General features: G+C 33.8%; 1 protein-coding gene across 2 annotated transcripts in view; it reads right to left on the bottom strand.

The window, feature by feature from the left end:
- Positions 1–738: 738 nt before the first annotated feature.
- The window catches only part of LOC150109191 (man(5)GlcNAc(2)-PP-dolichol translocation protein RFT1), a 153396-nt gene continuing 135888 nt past the window's right edge, over positions 739–18246 (bottom strand). The window contains exons 12-14 of one of the 2 annotated variants that reach the window (XM_090406111.1): positions 15218–15346; positions 11935–12055; positions 739–1177 (exon numbers count right to left, since the gene is read on the bottom strand). In XM_090406111.1, the coding sequence (XP_090262237.1) occupies positions 1004–1177; positions 11935–12055; positions 15218–15346 (424 nt within the window). In that variant the 3' untranslated portion in view covers positions 739–1003. The remainder of the gene's footprint in view (positions 1178–11934; positions 12056–15217; positions 15347–18246) is intronic. The other variant, XM_090406120.1, reaches the window with a different exon arrangement.

Here is an 18246-nt window from a genome sequence, read left to right as displayed (position 1 = left end):
TTACGTTAGCCGAATCACTCTGGAAAGAGTTTTGCAGGTGCTCCAATTGTCGCTGCGCATTTTGTATCGCTGCGTGCAACCTAGCGATCTCACTTCCTACAAATAATTCCTCATTTTTTTTATCATTCAAACCATTTTCTCTCTCTGAATAGTTGCTTTCACGCTTTCTTTGATCACTGCTCTCATTGCCATCTTGTACACCACTCAATAACTCCACTATATCGACTGATTCAGTGACCTCCTTACCATCGTCATTCCTTAAAATCATGGTATAAAAGACTGGTATTTCATTTGCAATACATTTTTTGATAATATAATGATTATAAATGTTTATAAATTTCATTCTCCATGGTTTTAACAATAAAGCAGATTTTTTCTTTTCCCCCCATCTTTCCATTCAAATTGACTTCTTAGCTGTTTAGTTTCTCTCAATGTATGGATATTCTCTCTTTTCAGTTTTTCTAAATATAAAGATATGTTGCTTTAAAATTTAAATTAATATTTTCCTTATACGTGAATAAACTTGTTAATTCTTTTTTAAGCAATATTTTGCCTTGATTATTTTTGCATTCAAGGATCAGAACAACTTGATATTTTAAATTTTCACAATTTACATTATATCTCAATTTGCATTTATTCATTTACTTGTTTATTTTTTGCCAGACTCAAGAAAAATGTAAATAAGGGGTTTTACCATATTAACACTCATTTGAAGGAAAGAAATAATTTGAATTTTTTTAGAAAAAATAAAGTTGTCGTTTAATTTGGAATGTTTCATCCTTTTACAGAAGACAGTTACATTACATTTACATGATAAAATGGCAAAAGACATTATCGCCAAAGGTAGGTATCCTAAAAAAAAGGCAAGGCATGTATACTTTATGATTATTAAAATCAATTCCAATTTAAATAAAATATATTAAGTTTGCTTTTACAAATGCTATTTAGTGGTCTGTCCTAATTATCTGAAATTCTGATACAATGGTTTGTAGAAAAAGTAAATTTAACTTTGTTTCACATGTGTTGCTGCTTTTCTTGTTTTCCATTGCTGAATTCCAAACTGCACCATTGATTTTTCAGATATAAAGATGACTGTAAGAACCATAAGTAGACAACAGGCTCCAATAATCACATGCAATCCCCATTGAAGTGGACCTTTGTCACAACACCAGACTTTCTGGAAAAGAAGAACAGAACTTCAAGAAAAATCTTAACTGGAAAGAACAGATAAAATCCAAGAAACAATAATATGTTTGGCATTATTACTACCTTTCAATTTTAAACTTGAAATCTATATTATAATGAAAAAAAGTTATTTTTTTCTTTTCTTTGTGTGTGTGAGCAAGCTGTCAACATGTTGGAGTAAAAGTAGAATTCCAAGTTAAGGGTTGTATGCATTTCAATATGTTTCATTGTAAATAGAATATGTGAAACGAAACATATTATGTAGCTCATATGAAATACATTTTTTATACTATATATTCCAAACATTTATATATATATATATATATATATATTAAAAATAGGATCACTTAAGGATTATGGCTAGACTTCAAAATGGTCATGTGTGGAATGTGAAGAACTGACTAGGGCATCTGATCCAATGTGTAATCCTTTTTTTGTTGCACTCCATTATTAAGTATCATCCTGAACACTGAAAGAACAAGAATGGATTACCAATTTGGAACTTAGCAAACTACACTGTATTCTGCATTGCTTATTATTTTGATGACACAATGTGAAGAAATGGCATGTTGGCTGGGGGGGCATCAGCCAGTTGAATAAGGTCTCTCCTGCTGTTTTCATTAGGGAAAGAGGGGAAACGTCAGTACTAGAACAAACTCACTGTCAGCAGAAGTGAAGACAGATACTATCAGTATGAGATGTATTCATTAGAAAGCAAGCAGAACTCATAGAAAAATCAGTAAAGCCTCAAGTTGAAATAGTTGGTGTTACTGAAACTAAGAAGATTAAAACAGGTGATTATATAGAAGTTGGGGATACTAAGGATTCAGCATTATTTCATTATACTAAAACAATTGTACCAATATTAATACTAAAACAGGTGAAATACTGATAATAACAATAAGATGTTATATTCTGGCAAAAATGATCAGGGAAAGACTGGAGCAGTGATAGTAGTCAACACATAACATGAAGATAAACTTTTTGAATGGAAAATAATTTCAAGCAGTAATGTGGACAAATTTCAAATGGGAAATTGGATCTCACAGAAGGTTTCTACTAAGGAAGACAGAGTTTTTTTGAGTCATTAGAGAGGGCAGCTGACATAAAGAAAGAGGAAAATGTATCTTGAAGATCTGAAGAACAGAGTAAGAAATGAATACCACATAGCAGAAATGTTTTGAGAAAAAGCTACAAATAATGGCAAGTACCTGCTATTTGTAATGACATGGACTAGTCATTACAAACCCCATTTTCCAATAAAGAAATGCATAAATTCACATGGAGGCAAAACACGAGAAATAAGTCTTATTAACTATGCTATTGATAGTGCTATCTTCACACTTATACATGACAAAATGTATACAGGGAATTTGAAATAGGAAGTGCTCCCCCATTTAGATGCAGGGAAGATAAAATGAATACCATACCAACAAATGCTGGCCTGGTTGGCTGAGTGGAAAACATACCTGCTCTCCGACCAATAATTTGTGGATTTGAATCTTAACTTGGGCATGGATGTTTGAAAAAGCCTGCTCTAAATAAGCATGACAGCTCTTTGAACCTTACAAGGCTTGTCTTGATTATAAAAAAAAAAAAAATGTAGGAAAGTTTTAGAAGATCAATACAATAAAGGTGGCAAAGTGTTCACAAAGTGTTCTGAAGGCTATTGAAAAAACTCAGAAAATGAGGCAAGAGTATTGCAACAGGTATCAGAGATGATAAAAGTAAAATAAAAATTAAGGATAAGGAAAATCTGGGCAGCTACAGTAATTAACTTTGAAAAATTATTAAATGTGTGTGTGAGAGAGAAGAGGTGGTAAACATACAGGAGGAATGGAATTAGGAGTACATATTAATGTTTGAGGTAGAAAAGCCATCAGAACCCTGAAATATGGAAAGGCAGCTGAAATAGAGAGAATATTTCAACAAAAAAAGCTCAAATAATGAGGCATTAAACTTTTACAGTGGCTATGCTGCATAATTCAGGTCTTAGAAGATTGAATTCCAGGTCACTGAAGTAATCATAATATACCATCTATAAAAAGGAAAATAAAACAATGTGCAAATACAGAGGAATTTCCCTTCTGAGCATTTCTGGTAAGATTTAGGCAAGAATAATTGAGAAGAGAGTAAGGAAAATTGTGGAAGAAAAACTTGGAGAATAACCTGGGTTCAGGCAAACAGGAATTTTGGGGATCAGATTTTTACTTTAAGGTACAAATAGTCAGGAAATCATGTGAATAGAACAAGAATTTTATATGTTTTTGTAGAGCTGGAAAAGGCATACAAGGTAGACAAAAGTTGTTCAAAACTATGATTATATGCTGTAAATGGAATATTATACAGAGGAATATGTATCTTATATTTAATATAAGTGGAGATAAATAATATTGGAGATGCACACTGAGATATCTCCTGTATTATTCATCATGAAAGAAAGAGGCATTAAACCTGATGTCAAAACTGAAAAATCAGCTCCATAGATTATGCAGATGATGTTATACAAATCTTCAAGACTCTAATTAAATTAAATATCTGCTTTTATTTATTTAGAACATACTAAACAACACAGAGAAATCTGAGCAAGCTACATTTTGCTGTTGCTCAGATGAGATCAGTTCCTGCATTAGTTTAATAGAAGGGAAAATTAATTTCTCAGAATGTGAACTTAATCATTGATTAAAAGATTAAGTAAATTTACTTAATCAAACCTTTTTCCTTTTTAGAAGCTTCAGCTGTTTCGAAAAAGAGGCTCTCAGATTCTGTGGTGCAAGAGAATTATGGAATGACTTGCAAATGAAACTTTCTATTGTAGACATCTATATCTTCTGTATTCACCAAGTTTATTATAGATATTGTACATCCTGCCTGTTTTGGTTTCTGACTCTGACTTTTTTTTTTTTAGTATCAATATTATAGTGACCAGGTAAATATTAAAACAGAAAAAAGATCAACTTTCATTACCTCTGGAGTAATATGCCAGTTAGCTGTAAAAATCAGCTGTTATTTAATTGCACTGTTCAAAGTGAGGGACCATAAATACTTGGAATATTTCAGAAAATATTTCCTGTAATAACTATATCTTATGCTTTCCAGATCTTCCTATTCTTTTCATTTATATCTATATAGTAATTTTGGTAGTCTGATATCATCCATTCGATTCAGATGTTCTATCCATTTTTTTGTATATTTACTTTTTAAAATTTATTGGTTTTGTATTCTGAGATTGTAAAATTTTTTCATTTGTTTTATGGTCCCATATGACATATTCAGTTGTTTTTCTGAGAAATTATTTCTGCTGCTTGAATTTGATTTTCCATTTCTTTTTAAGGTCCATGTTTTGTTTTGATATAATAAAGTTGATTTAGACAGGACATTTATATAGTCTGATTCTAGTATCTTTTTGTGCTAGAGGTGGCTTAAATATATTATTTATTATGCTAACCTATCTTAAAAAAAAAACATATCTAAAGATTCCACATCATGAAATGCTGTAACAAATTAGGCATGAAAATTAGCAATAAAAAGACTGAAACTATGAAAATAGGCAGGAACATAGAAAATTTCAGCTGCATCCTGAACGGAGAATCTATAAAACAAGTAAAATATTACAGCTATTTAGACAAAGTTTTTATGTGTGAAGATAGCAAGTTAAATCCGGAAATGAACAACAGAATAAGCAGAGCTGGTATGTGGGCAGCCAGCTGAATAAATTTATATGGAATAAGAGAGAAATTATCCAAATACCAAACTAGCAGTATACAAGACAGTGTTCAAACTATTTTTAAGTTATGAATCTGAGAGTTGGGTTAGAAGCACTTGAACAAAGACTGGAGACCACAGATATGATGATTCTGAGTAAAATTAGGGGAGTGAACCAATGGCAAGATCATATTAAAAACAAAGATAATAGAAAGGAACTTGACATTGTCAGTATTCAAGAATGTGTAAGCAGAACTAATATAACGGATATGGCTACTTAAATAGAATAGGTGAGGAAAGGTTAGCAAAACAGGTGTTTGATGCCAAGATGGTAGGAAAGAGACCAGAGGAAGACCAAGGTCTAGGTGGATTGATTCAGTCAGAAGTACCTTAGAAGCACAAAATGTTGACAATATTGGAGTGCTGACAAGTAATACTGGAGTATATGAAATTCGACCAAAAATACTCAAATATGGAGGGCAAAGTTTAACACTGGCCGCATTGCTTAATTTAGAAGGCCTGGTCATAACCCAACTGTATCCTGGTCACAGGGTCGAATTCCAGAGGATTGGAGCAGAGCTCTCATAGTGGTTGGATTCAGGCCAAATAGCAGTTGTCAGGATCAGATTTTCACTTTAAGTCAAATAGCTGAGAAATCTTGGGAATGTAACAATGATATGTATTTAAGTTTTGTTGATCTGATAAAAGCATATGACAAGATGCCAAGAGGACAGCTCTTCAAAATGCTATGATTATATGGTGTAAATGGGATATTGAGCAATACATAGTCTCCATTTAAGTTGTAAGTCAGCAGTTAGAATTGAAGGAGGTAAGGGAAGATGGTTTGATGTCAAATTCAAGTGTGTGACAATAATGAATGTTATCTCTACTCTTATTCATTATCTATGGATCACATTAGGAAGAAAAGTGATATTAAATCTGATATCAAAATTGGCAATGTTAATCTTATCTTTTTACTTTATGCAGATGATGTTATAATTCTGAATAAATCAAGCACAATTCTGCAAGATTCCCTGACTAAATTGAATAACTGTCATAATAAATTTGGTAACAGCAATAAAAAATACAATGAAAATAGGCAGAAACATTGAAAATATCAACTGTATCCTGAATACTATACCTATAGACAAAGTAAAACATTTCTGCCATTTAGGTGCAATTTTCAGTGAAGATGGTAAATTAAATATGGAAATAGACAAAAAAAATTAGTAGAACTGGTATGGTAGGAAGTCAGTTGAATAAATTTATATATGAAATAAGAAAGAAATTAGTCAAAATGCAAAATTAGCTGTATATAAGACAGTGTTCAAACTAATTTTAACTTATGGATATGAGAGCTGAGTTAAAATTAAAACACTTCATCAAAGACTGGAAATCTGTAATATGAAAGTTCTGAGAAAGATTAGTGGGGTGAATGAACAGATCACATCAAAAATGAATTGGACACTGTTAGCATTCAGGAATGTGTTAGTAGAGCTAATCTCAGGTAGTATGGTCACTTAAACAGAATGGGAGAAGAAAGATTAACAATACAAGGAAAAAGACCCAGAGGAAGACTGATTGATACCATAAAAAGTGCTTTAAAAGACAAAAATATAAAATCTGATAATGTTGGAATCTCGACAGATAACAGATTAATTTAGAAGAAAATTATTGATTGGAAGTTAGTAATGGTGTAACTTTTTCATGTAGTCCTATCATAATTATCTCAGAACTCCCTGAGGGTACATCTCAGGAATTTTACATATTATGTATTATATTATAAGTTTTTAAGTATATATATTTCAGAGAAAGAAACATTTTCCTTTCGGGTGTACAATACAGAATGCAACAAATGAATTAAAAATTTACAGTTCAGTTTCAGTCTGATTTATCTTTCAGATGAAGCACATTGTCGTCGTCAATCCAGAAGAGGGTACCAGTCGGATTCCACGCCTCTATGAATTTCGCGACAGTTCTTGTTTCTTTGAAATGCTCAAGTTCCAATATCAGCCTGCTTTTTAGTTTCCGACGGAGCATATACGTGAGGGTTTGTGCAGTTTCAGTGATGGAGTGTCCTTGGTAAATGTGGCGGTCGAGTTTAGCTAGTCTAGAAAACGTGTTTTTAAAGTTAAATATAGTGTGGCTTTTTGTCACAAATTGTGCTGCAATTGTGCATCGGTTAGAAACAAGTGTCCTTCAGTGGTATTATTGTTTAGAACTGTGTTGTATATATTGTGTTTTCACTGCCGTTTGTTTCACTATATCAACGTGTAAAGATGGCGTCCAAGAAACGTATGTCAGCGGCGCGCAGGACTTCTACTACTACACGAAAGGCTGGCTCAGCGTTAGATTTTTCGCAATGGATGCGTTGCGGAAACTGCTACATGTATGCACCGAAAAATGTGAAGGATCTGTGGTCGGTCTGGCAAAATGAGAAGAAAGAAAATGTCGACGTATGTGAGAAGTGTCGGGATAGGCTGGAGCGTTTAGGAATGGAAGCTGACATCGGGACCATAGCGGAAGAACTTTGGCGGGAGTTTATGAAAATGAAAAATGACCTTCATCTTCTTCATGAGGAAGTGGAAGTGATCGGTAAGGAGATACTGGAAGTTAAAGCTGAGTTTAATGTGTTAAACAGAGAAATTAGGACTATAGAGATTACTTTAGCTGAAGTAACTAGAACAGGATTACATATGGGTGAGTCTTTGGTGAATGATTCAGTAATAAATAGTATGGGAGTGATTGGGAGTCAACATAATAAAACCACAAGTGGCCTAGAAGAAATGAGATGTAGTGAGAGTGGGGGGGTAAGTAATAGAGAGTTGAGTAATGAAGCTGGGAGAGTCATGCTGAATAGTGTAGAGAATGAGTCCATGAGTGTGGACTTGAATGAAGTTAAGAGTGGTAAAATATATGGTGATTCTATGATTAAGGGTATGGAGAGTGGTATGCATGAGGAGTGCTTGGCTGATGGGACAATAGAAAGAGTGGCTTTAGCAATAAAGAGAGGGCATGAAACAGAAAAGATGATAGTTATGGTGGGTACGAATGACCTGAGAGGTAGTATAAATCGGGTAGGAAAAGATTTAAGAACATTATTAGATATTGTGAAGAGGAAAAGTGTCAATGGGAGAATAGTGTGTGTGCTGCCTCGTTTTGACAATTACGAGTTAAGTAGACGAGCAATGATAATGAATGATATGATTGCAAGAATGTGCAGAAAAAGAGGTCTGGAGTTTGTTGATGTTTGGAGTGTGTTTGAAGGAAAAAGGCAGTTGTATGCTAGAGATGGACTGCATCTTAACATGGAAGGACATAAGCGATTGAAGAAGTTATTGTTTTCTGAACAGGTTGAAGTTATTGGGCAGGGAAACTAATATTGAAAAGGTTGAGTGTAAGAGAGAGAAACTTTAGCACTGATTGTGTATTTATTGATCCTTATAGGCAGAATAAATTGCAGAAGAGAGGGGATAAAAATCGGCATAGGACTACAGTAGTTAGTGACTTATATATCAATTCTAAAGCCGGTACAAGATCTAGAGGGAATCTGCAATTTTTGTATACCAATGCTAGAAGCATTCGAAATAAGAGAGAAGAATTTTTGGCATTAGTCAGTGAAATCTCACCAAAAGTTGTAGGCATTAGTGAAACTTGGCTGTCAGCAGAAGATGTGGTCACTGGAATTGAGTGTGATGGGTACAGTATTTTCAGGGAGGATAGAGAAGATAGAACAGGAGGAGGAGTACTGTTGATGATAGCTGATGTGTTGCAGCCAAAGAAAGTAGTATATCATGATGATAGACATGTGAATGAGCGTTCATTTGAGGCAGTCTGGTGCGAAATAGTGACCAACGCAACCAAATATACAGTTGGATGCTGCTATAGGCCAGGGAATACGGGGGGAGATATTGAATTCATGCATCAGCAACTTAGTGCAATGAGTGAAAGCTTAGTGATTATTATGGGGGATTTTAATTATGGTGATATCAATTGGAAGGAGGAAATATCACGTAGCAAAAAGGAAATGGAGTTCATACATCTTCTACGAGATAATTACTTGAAACAGCACGTAACCGAAGGGACACGTGGTGTGAGAGTGTTGGACCTGGTTATTGGTTCAGAGGTTATATGCATAAGTAAGGTGTCCTCATTACCTCCAGTTGGTGAAAGCGATCATGTGGTATTGACTTGGGAGGTTGCAAAATCTGTGGATTTTTCTATTAAGAAGGGGTATGTACGGAACTACAGGTTAGGCAATTATAACAAGCTTCGGAGTGAGCTTGCAGCCATCCCATGGCAGAACATATTGCAAGGGAAAGATGTTAGCAGTGCTTGGGATACAATCAGCGGGTATCTGAGGAAAGCAATATCAGATTGTGTCCCCATGGTCAGGAGGTCAAACAAGGCAGGCATTAGATGGATGAGCAGTAGTATCAAGCTTGAACTGCAAAAAAAGAAAATGTTATGGAGAATTTACAAGGAGAAGGGCGATCAGGACACCCATGAGCAGTACAAGGCTCAAGCTAGGAAGGTTACCAGCATAGTAAGAAAAGCTAAATCAAATTATGAGAAGACCTTAGCCAAAGAGATCAAGGGTAATCCCAAAGAGTTCTTCCGCTATGTGGCAAGTAAGAGGAAGAATGACTTCGGAAGGATAACCTTAGTGGGTGCTGATGGTGTTGAGGTGACAAAATCAGATGTAATAGTCGAGTTACTGAGTGATCACTTCTCAAAAGTCTATCACCCAAGTGAGGATATCTCTGTACCTATAGCAATACCTAATGTGAGAATTGAAGCTAAAGAATCAGAGGTATTAAATATATTGCAAAACTTAAATGCAAACACTGCAGTAGGCTTAGATGGAATATCAGCTCGGGTGTTGCGTGAATGTGCAAATGAATTGTCAACCCCTCTTACCTGGATATTTAATTTAAGTTTGAACTCTGGTATGGTCCCTAGGGAGTGGAAGTTAGGCAAAGTGGTTCCTTTGCATAAGGGTGGCTCTAAAACTGCGGTATTGAATTACAGACCAATCACCATCTCAGGAGTAGTGGTAAAAGTATTGGAAAAGTTGGTTAAAGACAAAATTCAAGAATGGGTGGATCAGGATATGATACTCTATAGAGTCCAACATGATTTTGTTAAAGGTAGATCCTGCCTTAGCAATCTATTAACTATTTATAATAGAATAACATCAGAGTTGGACAAAGGAACTGGCTACACAGTGGTACTTCTGGATTTTGCTAAGGCTTTTGACAGGATACCCCATAGAACGCTGTTACGCAAATTGGAGCAGATGGGAATGGATATTAAATTGGTGATATGGATAGGAGAATGGCTCAGGGAGAGATACCATAAGGTGGTATCTCTCCAGGATATAAATTTAAATTTATAGGATTTAAATTTAAATAAGCTGGTGTATGGAGGAGCTGAGTCCAGAATGAGGCAGGTGACCAGTGGTGTGCCTCAGGGCTCTGTGCTTGGGCCAATGTTGTTTAATTTGTATATAAATGATATAGGAAACGGCTTAAAGGGAGATATTCAGTTGTTTGCTGATGATGCAAAGTTGTGTAGCGCAATAAAAAATCAAGCTGATGTTGAAAGTTTGCAGGAGGATTTAAATAAGCTGGTAAAATGGGCAAAAGAAAATGGATGTCAGTTCAATGTGGAAAAGTGTAAAGTCATGCATTTTGGGATTAAAAGATTACCAGCTGTGTACTACATCGATGGAAAGGTACTCCAAGAGATTGATGAGGCTAGGGACTTAGGGGTATTGGTAGATAGGGAGATGAAGTTCAGAGGACACATTGCTAAGGTGTCCAAGATTGCACATAGGATTACTTGGTTGTTGAGGAACACACTGACATCCAGAGATAAAGAGGTTATTATTCCCCTTTATAAAGCATTGATACTCCCACATTTGGATTACTGTGCTCAGGTCTGGTCACCTGGATTCCTTGGAGATGAGGAGGCTGTGGAGAAGGTTCAGAGAAGAGTGACCAAGTTGGTGAGTGATATAAAAAATGCTCCCTACATTGATAGATTGAGAGCTTGTGGATTGCAGAGATTGGTTGATAGGCGAAGAAGAGGGGATATGATAGAAGCATTCAAATTACTAAAAGGTTTTTATAGGATTGATGCAAGGGAAATGTTTCAGCTGTGTGATAGTGATGGAAGAACAAGAGGTCATCTCTGGAAATTAAAGAAGAGTGTGGTTAACAAAGGTGTCAGAACAAGGTTTTTTGCCTGGAGGGTGGTGAATGAGTGGAATTCATTGCCTGACTTAGTTGTGAGCTCTTCGTCTGTAAATGAATTCAAGAAGAGATATGACAGATATTGTTTTGCTAGTTTGGGTCTCCCGCGATGAGTCTACTGACTCCATGGAGATACCCGTAATAATAATAATAATGATCATGATCCCGATAGTATTACAGATTTTGTTTGATAGCAGAACAGAGAGGTTATGATAGAAACATAACCCCTTTTAGTAATGTTTCTATCATTTAAAAGGATTAACAAAGAAGAAATTTTTGAACATATGACATGAGGAAGGAATGGGAGGGGAAGGGGAGAGAAAGAGAGATAACATGGAATTGCTCCTTGAAGCTGTGTATGCATGTGGTTAAAAACATGAAGTCGCTGCACTTCTGCATATCGATTACACTGACCCAGTGTAACTCATCATTAACTTCAAACAAAAGAGATTTTCTTAAGCAAACATGATAAAATCGATTACTTTGTCAAAGGTAAATTTCAGTGTTGTAGTGTTATGAAATTCACTAAAAATGACTACCTATAGTAGTCATTCTTAAGTGAATGAGCTCGAGAAGTACACAGTCACTCTGTGAAGAACACATGGGCCATTCATAAGGAGTCTTAGGAACTCATAGAGATGCCTATATACTACTACTACCACCACTACTAATAATAATAAACTTTTCTTACACATAGATACTATTTCAACTGTAACTAGACTTGAAACTTTAACATTTTTGCTCTAATCAAATTAGTTACTGACATTATGGGAATATGAATTCTTACCTCAGACAAAAAACATACAAAGAATGAAATACAAAATGCTATCACTACCAGTGGATTAGGAACAAGGCCTTTCAAGGGCTGAAAACCACTGTCCTTAAAGTAGAAGCTTATGAAGTAAATACTGAAAATAATAAAAATTAATAAAATAAGTTTATCAGAATTAATGTTGTCAATTTGATAGATCAATAATTTTGTAAACAGAATTTATATACATGGTGTGTATGTGCATATGTTACTAAAGACACAATTCAATGTTCAATTCTTTTAACAATTGAAATATAGATATAAAATAGGTAAGAGACTTAAGTTTCCTGTTGGAAAACTGATAATAATAATACATGTTAAGCTGAGAAATGTAATGAGTTTACAAGTTGTATAGAAATGTAATGAGTTTACAAGTTGTATAGAAATGTAATGAGTTTACAAGTTGTATGGATACCTCAAAAGATGCAAAACAACATAATATTAGCAACTTGCTTATCCTTAAAATATTTTCAAAAATAAAAACTTTTTTTTTTACTTGAAATAAGATAAAATTACATTTCATACTGATCATGATATTATATTTTATAAATAAAATTCAGACAAGCAAGACGCAACTCCACTAGTGAATATGTTAATGAACTGCTCATTCACCTCTCTACCGTTGCCATGAAATGATACATTTTCTTCTATTAATAGCATATAAAAAAAAAAAAAAAAAAAAACACTCCCTGAGTTTTTTTTTTTTTTTGCCTAAGTACTTCTCATATTGTATTTCCTATTTCCAAAACAAATGTGTCACCTTCCTAGCTTAGTCTTATATTCTTCTTATACAGGGATCAACAAATATGCTCGCCCACTTGCAGATGGTGTGTAGCCTTTGCCAGCTCGTGAGTAGTTACAGATTAGACAGAATAGAATATTTTTTATTTAATAAAAAAATAACTTTCTAATCTAATTTTTTTAACTTTTCAAACAACACTGACATGACAACCTTTTTGATGAATATAGCATATCACTGCTAACAATACGAGGTGTTCTTGCCAGCTATTATTAAAGATAATTATGCTGTCTTGCTCTTTGGTGGTAGATATCAAATATGCTTATGCATTATCTATATGTAACTTGCATGGTAAGTGTGCCCTCAGGGGTAACCTGAAACCCCAAAGGGCATGTCCGCAGGTGTCAGATAGGAGAATGCTTCTCAGATACGAGTCGTAAGAGGGAAATGAAATGCCTCCAATGGTTCAACAGGCAACAGCAGTGTCTAATAGTAAGTGGCTGCAAACAGCATCTGTTTCTAATTAAACTAACTCAACAATTCTTAACACATTTAAAAAGCATCAACTCTGTTGATTTGATCGCATTGTGCAAATTGAACCAGACAGACTTCCTCAACTGGCATTTGAGGGTACTATGGATACAAAGCCCACAAGAAGACCAAGATTAACATGGCATAAAGTTTTTCAAAGGTGTTGGTATATGAAAGAGCATACTTTGGATGCGAATGGTGGAAGTTCCTTATCTATGTGGTACTCAACCCAATCTTAAGAACAGAAGAGTAAAGATGAACATCATACTCCATACTGATATCCATCCAATTTTTTAAAAAAAGTTAGCTTTAATATTTTGAAGTGAAAATCTTATATTTGGTCATGTCAAACTGCATGTAGAAAGTATATTATATTCTTTAGAAAATATTCTTATTCTTGTGATTAATCATGAAGCTCATTTTGCCTCCTTTCCATCTAATTCACCATTTCATACTATCGAACATGACATCTCTTAATATGAGCTTTTTTTTCATAACCACCTGCTTTTTACTCTCAATATATTTTCCTCAAAAGCTGGCCACTATCTAAGTGAGTATTTCAAGGTTACTTTCACTGAGTAGAGGCAGATTCAACACCTATCTTACTCACAAAACCATCCTCATGTTAAAGGAAAAAAAAGTGGCTTGAGACAAACAGCTTTACACCAGCCTACACTGATGTCAGCAACACTTGTAAAACAATCATTAACATGTGCTAAGCCTGACTTTTAAAGAGCTAAATGCAGAAAACTGACACCTGTACCAATGGAGGTTGTATGCTTTCTGATCCTTCACAAAAGCTACTGAATGTAACTTTAGTTCATCTCTTTCTCACCCTTTCACTAAAAAAAAGCCATCAGAAGACTCTTGAACAACCTGAATACAAGAGGGAAAAAAAAAAGCTTCTGATCATAATTTCATCTCACTGATTATGTTCAATAGATGTGCTCCTGAACTAATACCCTATTCTTTATCATCATCAAATTCCTGACATGTACTCTCAAGGGGGGTGTACAGAATATTATGATAGTACTACACGAAGAACTTACATCATTACTAACTGTCTACAATTTTCCTGCAAATCAATCTGTTATCTGTCAAGACTCCAACATTATCAGATCTTATATTTCTAAGACACTTTTTACTGTATCAATCCACCTATATCTTGGTCTTTCTCCTGCCAATCTGGCAGGGAACACTCGTTTTGCTAATTTTCCTCTTCCATTCTGTTTAAGTGACCATACCACCTGAGATTAGTTCTGTTAACATATTCCTGGATGCTAACAACATCAAGTTCTTTCCTAATATCCTCGTTTCACTCCTTGCTATTAAAACTAAGTTTCTTTTATTACTGTGATAATGTGTTTGTTTGTTACTAAGTTATGAAGATTGATCCAAATGTTATGATTCAGACTGAAGATGTGTTGTTCCTTACTCTATCAGTGGTAATGTTCATTGAATTTAATAAACCTAAAAAGCTTTCAAGACTTTTTAGCTACATTAAATAATGTAACTAATCTAGTATGAAAATCAGCATCAAAAAGATTAAAACTATGAAAACAGGCAGACTTTTTCTGTTTTTAAAATACCAACTGCTTTCTTAGTGGCAAACCAACAACTGAAAATTCAGTTATTTAAGTGCAATGAAGGATGATAAATTAAATATGGAAATACTTAGGATGAGAATAGGATTTAACTATTTCTCCATGACAGGATGGAGAAATAGTTAACCTGTGTTGGATTATCAGAGTATCCTGCATACCCTCCCCCCCCCTTAAGAACAGGACACCATGATGACTGAAAATCATGGTATTTGTAATAATGACAAATTTTTCCATATGTTATGAGTTTATACTAGAAGCTACTACAAAAACAATGACTGGAGTGATATTTTTCATCCTTATAATAAATGATTTCTGTTTGTATAGTTACTTCCATGTCTATGATAAGATTATTATTATTTAACAGAAAATTTTAAAATGATGTTACCTATGAATGATGCGAGCTGCCATATTAAAGCAGTTGGCCATAATAAAACCAGCACTTCCAAATAATGATGTTAAATAATAAGAAACACACAAAAAACTTATAGACAGCAGCATCATCTTTTGATTAAGCCTAAAGAAGAAAAAAATATAAGCAAACATACAATGGAGTTCTATGTTTCCACATATGGCAATTATAATTCAGGATTTATTATTATTATACATTACACTTCCTAGAAACAGGATTACTTATGCCAGGTGTAATTCCTAATTTATTGTAAATAAGCATGAACATGTCAAACTTACCAAATGCAAGAAATAACAGCCATGTGCAGGTAGCATATGGCATAGATGTCTCTAGCAAATACCTTAATGATGTTTTGTTTCTTACTTTAAATGATGCATTATGAAAGAGTGACTGGAGAGCCATTAAATATGTACATAAGAGATCCTGGCTTAAAAGTTCATATTATTTTAATTCAGTTACTACCAATAGTAATGGAATTCTTTATTCTGTTTGAAACAGAATCGGGTACTGATTTTAAGTATGATTGCCTAGTTTAATGGAAGGAAGGACAATTTTACAAATGTAGTTTAAAATTGTTTTTAAAATTGTAAAATTTTACAATTTTAAAAAAGTAGTGGTTAATTACTTGCAATTTTAAACTAGCATCATTAGAACAGGACTAGAAACAACAAATACAAAACTGTTTTATGCATTATACTCAATAATGTGATGGACAAATTTAAAAAACAAATTGTTTAGATAAAGCTATTTCTAAGGGCACAATGAATGAATGAATGAATCAATGTGTCAAAACTACTTTTTTATTTTTTAGTAGCTTCTTTCCTCATCACTGCAAACATATTGATTAAGCCTAAAGAAGAAAAAAATATAAGCAAACATATAATGGAGTTCTATGTTTCCACAATGGCAATTATAATTCAGGATTTATTATTATACATTACATCTCTTAGAAACAGGATTACTTATACCAGGTGTAATTCTTCCTAATTAGTTGAATTACAACTAATAAAACCCACCAAATAAATTAATATCTGTAAAAAATTTCTGAAAAGGAACCTTGCTGGTGAATTTCATTCTTTTATTCTTACTGATTGAAAAACAACATTGCTGATAATTGAAATTTAAGAACATTTGCACTTAGTGTCCTAAATGCTGATCTCCATGCCATTCTTTATTGAAAGACAAACTGACACTTGGAGTAGTTGTCTGTCTCTTATTGACTTATTCCATTATTTAAATAAATGTTTCTTTTTGCTTTGTCATTTCTCTAAATATTTCAATGAGTACTGCACAAGCAAAATAACATTCATAATTCCTTTCACATTCCTCTAAAACAAATAAAAAAATATAAGTAGCAGCATGTCACCATTTATATGCAATCTAAGTTAAAATCCAGTGAATCAGTTTTTTTGTTTCTTGCATCCCTTCTACCTCTATTCAGATGGTAATTAAATAGATGAGTACCATCATTAAGCAGAAGCTACAAAGGACAGGATGTAGATTTGTAAGTTACAAAGTGTTCTTGATAAGTAGAATAAGGGAATATGATAAAAATATGTAAGTTATTAAAGAAGTTTTATGGAGTATGGATAATGAAATTTTCCAATATATATATATATATATATACATGACATGACAGGTGAGAAAAAGGGTCACAGCTGGAAGCTGTGTGAGAACTAGATTTTTTGCTTAGAGAGGAGTGAATGAATGGAATAGGTTGCCAGAGGCAGACATGACCATTATTCTCACAAATGAGAATGCTGTGTGCTCACAAGTTTCTGTGGAGAAAAAATCTTTCTCCTTTAATATTCTTCAAGAATTACAATTTTCAAGATAAATATCACTGTTCTTTCTTTGTTTCCAGCAGCTAAAATATGCACATATCGTCAACTGAACTGAACTTACATAAAGCAGTTATAATGATGCTACATAAGTTGGGCTTGGATTGGACCCTTCTTGCAGCTTGCTACAGCACAATGAATTTACTGCTGAGAAGAATTGTAAGGTATTAACACATCTGCTCAAAGTAAAGGAATATTTTCATATGATGTTTTGGAGAAATCAGTTGAGCACATGCTGGTAAGAAATGTAAGTTTTAATTTTTATACATCCTTGTTTTTTAATTACATGCAATCATGAGAATTTTCTATTCTCATGATTGGATACTGTCACTTCTCTTTATCCTACTGAGAAACATTTTAAATCCACTATCCCAGCTAGGATTATACAAAATTCTGTATTTTCCATTTCATAATTTCATACTCATCTAGTTCTCTTCTATTTTCCATAACCATTTGTATCTTTTTTTGTATTGTTTGTGAACTGCTCTTCATGGTTTTCCTGTCAAATCCTTTTTATTCTGCTTTCAATATATAATGTCCAATCAATTATTTGTGTTCTTGGATTATTTAAATTATTTGTGTTCTCTCATTAGTGTATTTTGAGGAGAGAACTGTCTTCAATATACAATTTACTATTTACAGTTTATATTTTGTTGTTATTTCCTTCTGGCTTTAATTGCATAAGCTTAACTCACATCTGTATGCTAGTAAAGTTTGTTTCCTACCATTATATATATATATATATATATATATGCCCTGTAATGTTATCTACATAGCAGATTTTACAGCTATTGTTTGAAATGTCTGTTTCATCTCTAAAAACAGTAATTCTGACTTGGTTTTCAGAGAGGGAAAGCGTGCATAATGAAATGGAAGGACAAGAAGGATATCGCCCTTATCTCTACCATTCACACTACATCAATGGTAGATATAGAGACATGCAAAGGAAGAATAAAAAAACCGCAACTTGTGTTGGATTACAACCATACCATGGGTGGTGTTGATCGCATTGATCAACACCTGCCTTCGTATGTTGTACCCAGAAAGAGAGGCAAGAAGTGTTATAAAAAGATTTTCTTTCATCTCTTAGACCTGGCACTGTGGAATGCTTTTGTGCTTTACCAAAAATCTAGTAGTAAGATGGAGTTACTTGATTTTCACCTC

The sequence above is a fragment of the Typopeltis vanoorti genome, chromosome 2, assembly GCF_054136105.1.
Source record: "Typopeltis vanoorti isolate ZY-2024b chromosome 2, IOZ_Tvanoo_1.0, whole genome shotgun sequence".
NCBI classification, from domain to species: domain Eukaryota; kingdom Metazoa; phylum Arthropoda; class Arachnida; order Uropygi; family Thelyphonidae; genus Typopeltis; species Typopeltis vanoorti.
Note: the sequence above shows the minus strand (reverse complement) of the source record. Positions and strands in the feature narration are given on the sequence as shown.